The following is a 6,514-nucleotide window of genomic DNA, read 5'->3' on the forward strand; positions in this document are numbered from 1 at the left end:
TTAGAAAAGAGAAGAACCACAAGAAAGGAGCAGTACAGATTGCTGCAGTCATGCCAATGCAACTAGGCTACTGTACATCTGCAAAGCCATTAATCACCTCCTGAGGACGACTTAAAGGCAAACCTTTACTATTGCAGCTCAAGCACCACTTAACTCCTGCCTGCAGATAAATGGTTAGCAGGTAGTCAGTGGGCAGCTGTGGGAGTCCTGTGGGGCCAGGCAGTTGTAGTAGCACCTGAGGTGTGGGGAATACTACAGCTCTGCCTGGCTGCCCACCCAAAACCTAGGGTGAGGACATAAAGCTGTACACAACAGGAGACTTGGAGACAACAGACCTGAGTGAGTCCAGAGGATGCCACAAAAACGATCAGAGGGCTGGAACACCTCTGCTGTGAACACAAGACTTGGGGTTATTCAACCTGGAGAGGCAAAGGCTCCAGGGACACCCTGCTGCAACCTTTCAGTACTTAAAGGGGACCTGTAAGAAAACTGGGGACAGGGTTTTTAGCAGGGCCTGCTGCAACAGACCGAGGGTGGTGGTGGCTTTAAATTGAGGGCGATTCAGACTAGAAAGAATAAAACATTTCACAGTGAAGGGGGTGACTCTGTCCCAGGCAAAGAGGGGGCAGAGGCCCCATTCCCGGAAACGTGTCAGGTCAGGTTGGCTGGGGCTCAGAGCAGTGATTCGTGTGGGTCAGGCAGCATTTCGTCCAGCTGGGTGAGCCTCAGGAGGGGCTTTTCCGACGCAGTCATAGCGTGTTTGCGTAGGGAAGAGGAAAGCTAGCTTGGAAACACGGAGGGAGGACGGAAACCGGCACTACCCGACCCAAAGGCATGGGAGCATAGAGGGGACCTCCACGGGGTTCACCTGTGCCGTCACAGAGGGCGGGCAGCGTGGAGAAGCAGGGGCTTCGGCCACCGGCACTGCGGAACTGGGCTCCTGAGCGGGCGATTCTCAGCTGCCCCTCGGGTGAAGCAGGTACACGAGCACACACCGCTCCGGCCCGAAGGGGTGACCGCTGCCCCCTGCTCCCCCACCCCCCGTGGCCCAGCGCAGTGCCCCCCCGCAGCGCTCCGCTCTCCACGGCGGCGGGCGCCAGGACTCCGCTTCCCGTGGGGAAGCGCGGCGACCATCATGTGCCTGGAGCAGCCCTTGCAGGCCGCCATTTTGTGACGGGCAACGGCGGCCGCTGTCCTCTAGCGATAAGGTGGGGCGGGGTGCCGCGGGTGACGCAGGCGCTCCCCACACCTTTATATTCCTTTCGCGCATTCTCCTCCAATGACCCTGCCCCTCTCAGGTTCGCCCTCCTCCACTTTTGTTATTCCTCCCCTCCCTTCCCGGTCCCTCCCTTCTCCCCGCCCCTGCCTTCTCCCCGCCCCTGTCGGCACTGCGGAGCCGGAGACGTGACCTAAGCGGAGCCAGCCGCGGCCTTTTCCTCCGCTGCTCCAGCCTCTCGCCGGAGAGTCGCATGTCATCTATCCAGAACCTCCAATCCTTCGGTAAGAGCGCCTGCCACCCGCTTGTGCCGCAGGGAGCCCCGCTGTCACCCCCCTGGGCAGAAGCTCCCAGGGGCTGCCCCCCGCTCTCGTCCCGCTGCCCCCCGCTCTCGTCCCGCTGCCCCCCGCTCTCGTCCCGCTGCCTGTGCTGCCTGCCGCGGCTCCCTGCTCCGTCCTGCTCCGCTTTCCCGAGGGCCCTGGGGATCTCTGCGCGTCGGTGTCCGCACCCCGCGGGGTGACATTGAGGCCAGTGCTGAGCGGGTGCTGTCGTGGGTGCTTTACTTCGTAACGGCGGCTCCGACCGCGTCCTTGTCCTCCCCTGAGAACGTGCCCTCTGTGTGTGCTGTGGCGAGGACTCATCTCCTGCCCTGTGTGTTCACTTTCTCCTCCCGCAGGAGATGCTGCCATGCGCTATGCTCTCACACAGTATCTTAAAGGTCTTTTCCAAGCTTAACGATTCTGTGATAGCCTTTACAGCGCCGGAAGGTCTGCTGTGCTCCAACCCGGGCCTTTTGTCAACTCTGCGGTCCCAAAGCTGTCATCTCTGTGGGCAGAGGGAGTCTAGGCTTCATATCTCGTGCTAAGGAAAGGAATCACCTCCTCAGTTCTGACTGCCTGTTAATTTGCTGCCTCACCTTATCCTTAAGGGCCCGTGTCCCAAGCCTTTCTATGTGCCCTGCAAAGGATGTTGTTTGTACAGATGGAACTGTACAGAGGTCATTTCTCCTGTACCGGCAGGAAAGTTTACTGCACTGGGCCATGGCTCTGCCTTGTCTGTGAGCAGCAAAAGGGAGGAAGTTAACACTTCCTGTCATAATGTTGTTAGGCTGTTGGTTTCAGTATCGTCTCCCACCTCCTGCACACGTAAAGCCATACAAGAAGGTTGTTTTAATCACAGTCTGGGGAGCTGACCCTGTGCTTAGGAACATGCTGCCCAAAAGATTTCTTTGAAATGAATGATCCAATGTTAACCCCTACACTGCTGGCTTATCTCCTGGATGGAGATGGAATGGCATGGAATCCTAAACTGCCAAGGGGCCTTCAGACCCAAGTACTCTTTTCTTTTTTTTTTTTTTAATTTCACCTTTTCTTTGACTGGAATTTTCTGTCAGAGTTTACCCCACAAGCTGTGGGGCACAGTGAAATGCTGCACGTTCTAGCAAATGGCAGTCAGGTTTCCCGGTGCTGCATTAACTTTTTCCTGTGGTGCGTGCAGCTTTGCACTGCTTTCAGCACCCTTGTTTCTACAAGGGTCAGTCAGCCGCTGAACTATGTCTGTGCCTATTTCTGCTGAACCTTTGCTCTTTTGAGGCATTTGTTTCAAGTGGATGGCAAAACTTGATGGGTGTCTTTAGGTTTGAGCTTTGGATGGAAGTTTGGGAGATTGTAGTTTGTGTGGCTGTTGAACTGTAATTTATTGAAGATTGAGCTCTTCAATATGATTCTGATTAGTATCAAAAATTACTTGTGATTCGTCTTAAAAAAAAACTGTTAAAGCTTCAAGATTTATTTGGATCTGCTGATTAGGAAACCTAGAGGGCTCTAAAATATCTTGATAGAGTGAATGTTGAATATGTTTTTGTGGAGAACAGAGAATAAGAAGAGTAACATGGAAATGTGTCTTCCTAAATGCCTTCCTGTTTCACCCATGCTGGATAGATTTAAGCTTGGAAGAATTTGAGAGCTTCTACAGTCAACCTAAATGAGTTTTGTTACAATTTTTGCCTAAGACTGCTAACTGACAGAGGGGTGCTGGGTTTACAGCCAGCCTCTGACATCTGCTGGTGTCTGTTGCCCTGTTTTGTTTTCATTAATAGCCAAGAATTGTATCTGTGCCTTAAAATGCTGGTTGTTGTCAGGGTAGAAGAGTTCTGTTCAGCCATCTAAAGGAGTGTGGCTCCAAGAGCTTTTTTGTTTGTCCATACTGATTTTTATCCATATTGATTCTTTGTCCATGCTGATTTTTGTTTGTCCCTGTTGGTGATCTGGTATGTTCCCTATTTCACTTAAAATGCATGTGGCTGTCTAAAGCTTATGTGCACTTGGAATTGTCTCATGAGGAACTACGTTTTCCAGGTTCTGAGTGTCAGGATCTGTAGTTTGCAAGAAATACTGAAGTAAATTGATGGTGTAGCTGAAAACTGTTCAGGTCAGGGAAGGTGTTGAGCAAAGTGGATGAGTGATAGCTGAGAGCAGTCTATTGAGTAGCAGGGCAGGGAGACTTCATGCAGCTATAGGAAAAAGGTTTGAACAGGGCATCTTTAGACAGGGAAAACAGCAAGAATAAAGCTCTTTCTGAGCTGTTAGTTTTGAGCTTGGATGTTTTCCTTTTTGAGAATGACAGGAAGCTTTTTCCTCCTACAGACCCCTTTGCTGATGCAACAAAGGGTGACGACTTACTCCCGGCGGGGACTGAGGATTACATTCATATAAGGATCCAGCAACGAAACGGAAGGAAGACACTAACAACTGTTCAGGGAATTGCAGATGATTATGACAAGAAGAAGCTTGTGAAAGCTTTCAAAAAGGTAAAGCTGCTGATTTGATGAAAAAAGATATTATATAAAGGAGTATGATGGCTTTTAATGCTAAGTAACAGCATATTTGTTATACTTCGTTCTTGCCAGTGCACATCATTTTGACATTCTTTTCTCAGTCTTCCTCAAAATTCCTACCAATGTATAGTTTCACTGAAAAATTAAAGGTCTCTTTTCTATAAAGAAGTAAATAAAGTTTATTCTGATTGCTTTAAATATTTCACAGATACCCGGGTTTACTAAGGCAAAGAGTAAAATCAGTTTGAAGTGGAACTAGGTTTGCATTTCTGCTACTGTCAGAGCTGGGTTGCTGTTGAAAACAGAATTTGCCAGATTGAAAATACTTACTTTTAAGTACTGTGGAGTTTGAAAGGCTGTGACTGTTTTCCATTCTTATAATGGGTATGCACAGTAGCTTATCCTGCCTGAATTCACCATCAGCATCTTAGTTTCTGTCTGTATGCATCAGCAGATATATTCCATCTGCTCTCAAAACTGGTATAAAGTAGATCTAGTCTTTGGCATCAGACTTTAGTAAGCAGCTTCTGAGACAATTGTGCTGCAGAGCCATGCTATGCAAAATGCTGAAGTACAGCAGATGTCTTACAGTGTGAATGTTCCTCTCTAGAAATTCGCTTGCAATGGTACCGTGATTGAACATCCTGAGTACGGCGAAGTCATCCAGCTTCAAGGTGACCAGAGGAAGAACATTTGCCAGTTCCTCTTGGAGGTGAGGGACTGCAGATAAATATCTAAAGCTCTGTGGCAGCAACACAATGACAGGTGGCACTGATGTTCATTAAGCAGCTAAAGATGGCCACTCTAAGTTCTTTCGTATTTTCAGCCAAAAAATAAAGTGACCCTTATGGAGGAGAAGAAACCTTGGCTGAGTCATAGCACTGTAGAATGCATTTACTCTGCTACATCATCCCACTTGATTGCTGGCAGTGCAGCTCAAGTCCTTCATTTGTAAAATCAACTGTTTGGTGCAAACCTTCCTTTTGAGTTATTGATGCAAATCATGACACAGAGATGTTAGACTGCCAGAGAACAAGTTCCAGGACTACGGAACAAGTCAGATGCGTGATAATATTTTACTTTTTATATAGTCAGTTTTGCTTGGCCCAGAAACATCCTGTTAACTAGGAAAGTGTTTTTGAGTGTCTGCTGTGTGTCACTTTGCTTAGTCTAAGACTGTGGTAACTAACACCCTTGAGCATGTCAGCTTTACTGAAGTGTGTTGCTTTTCTCCTTTAGATTGGCATTGTGAAGGAAGAGCAACTGAAAGTTCATGGCTTCTGAAATCCCTGTACGCTCTTGAAGACCTCTGCTGCTTTTGGTCGTACCTACCCTGGCTCTTCTGTGAAACATGAATCTTTGCAGTGAATGGACTTCCCTCATACCACAACATTCAGAATTTGCTTTCAGTTTGCATGAGTGTGTGAAACAGGTGGTGTGTAGGCTGGAAACACATAAAAAAACTCCAATAAGGTGGTAGTGAAGGCATCTGTGAACTTTAACAATTTCCAATGGAAATGTTTTAGTGATGATTGTTCAGAACTCTCCACCTGACTGAAATGTGTGGGTTGTATTAAAGTAGTGTTTGTTGTTGCTTAAAAATAAAAGTTTCTTCAACTGTTACCTGGGATATCTGAACTGTTTCAGCAGAAGTTTTAAGCTAGCATAGCAGCTTCACTAAAGAATGACTACATTGTTTTGTGGCACGGTTAGCTTACTGCTGATTGAATGAATGGGAAAATCAATAAGGTGAACTATTAGCTAATTAATCAGTAGATTGGCTTGCTGTGTTCTTATCCTCTATCCATAAGACTAGAGCTTTAAAATCTTCTCTGTGGGAGTACCTTAGTAGCAGCATGCTAAGGGATGTTCGCTGAGTAAGGAACTGGATTTTCTCTCAGATTCGCTGCAGTGACTTAAAAAGTGTTAGTGTTTAGCATAGTAGGACTCAAAAGAAGCTGAATTCCTTACAGATGCTCTTCCTGAGAACACACCAAACACCTAGGTGCTCCCACATATAGTGCTCCCAAAATGTTTGAAGGAAGTGTATGGAATTTTGTATCATCTCCTCTGTCACTGAGAGAAGGTGCAAGACATTGAGTTGGATTCTGCCATGACTGCTTTTAATGTTGGCAAGCAGAGTGCTTTCATCAGCTGGCAGTGTTGGCTGCAGAAGTAAGGCAAGGGACAGGCTTTACATTTTGATTTTTTCCTGTTGTGCTGTGATTAACAGTTAATATGGAGGGGTTGTGGAGTGTGAGTATTACGACAGAAAGCTGATTTAGCTTTGCTAGCAGGCAATTCATTCAGTGTTATCTGAAGTTCTAATAGGTTTGTTCTGCCATGCTTTTCATCTTGTTTTAATTAGCTGTAGGCATTTGGTGTCCTGCTTTTACAGAATGAAATGACTGCATTTTGTGAAACCTGTAGATCTTACCTTCCTTCTGAGATAGGCATGGAAA

General features: G+C 47.2%; 1 protein-coding gene across 1 annotated transcript; it reads left to right on the forward strand.

Moving 5' to 3' along the window:
• Positions 1-1,309: 1,309 nt before the first annotated feature.
• EIF1B (eukaryotic translation initiation factor 1B) lies at positions 1,310-5,659 on the forward strand. Its single transcript, XM_054384910.1, has 4 exons — positions 1,310-1,500; positions 3,862-4,025; positions 4,663-4,764; positions 5,292-5,659. Exons 1-4 carry the CDS (start codon positions 1,470-1,472, stop codon positions 5,334-5,336), a joined length of 342 nt encoding a protein of 113 aa, XP_054240885.1. The 5' UTR covers positions 1,310-1,469; the 3' UTR covers positions 5,337-5,659.
• Positions 5,660-6,514: the final 855 nt, after the last annotated feature.

The sequence above is a fragment of the Indicator indicator genome, chromosome 11, assembly GCF_027791375.1.
Source record: "Indicator indicator isolate 239-I01 chromosome 11, UM_Iind_1.1, whole genome shotgun sequence".
NCBI classification, from domain to species: domain Eukaryota; kingdom Metazoa; phylum Chordata; class Aves; order Piciformes; family Indicatoridae; genus Indicator; species Indicator indicator.

Coding starts and splice junctions, on each gene's coding strand:
- EIF1B (XM_054384910.1), top strand. CDS start 1,470: ATGTCATCTATCCAGAACCTCCAATCCTTCG. Junction 1,501..3,861: donor CCAGAACCTCCAATCCTTCG/GTAAGAGCGCCT, acceptor TTCCTCCTACAG/ACCCCTTTGCTGATGCAACA. Junction 4,026..4,662: donor TTGTGAAAGCTTTCAAAAAG/GTAAAGCTGCTG, acceptor GTTCCTCTCTAG/AAATTCGCTTGCAATGGTAC.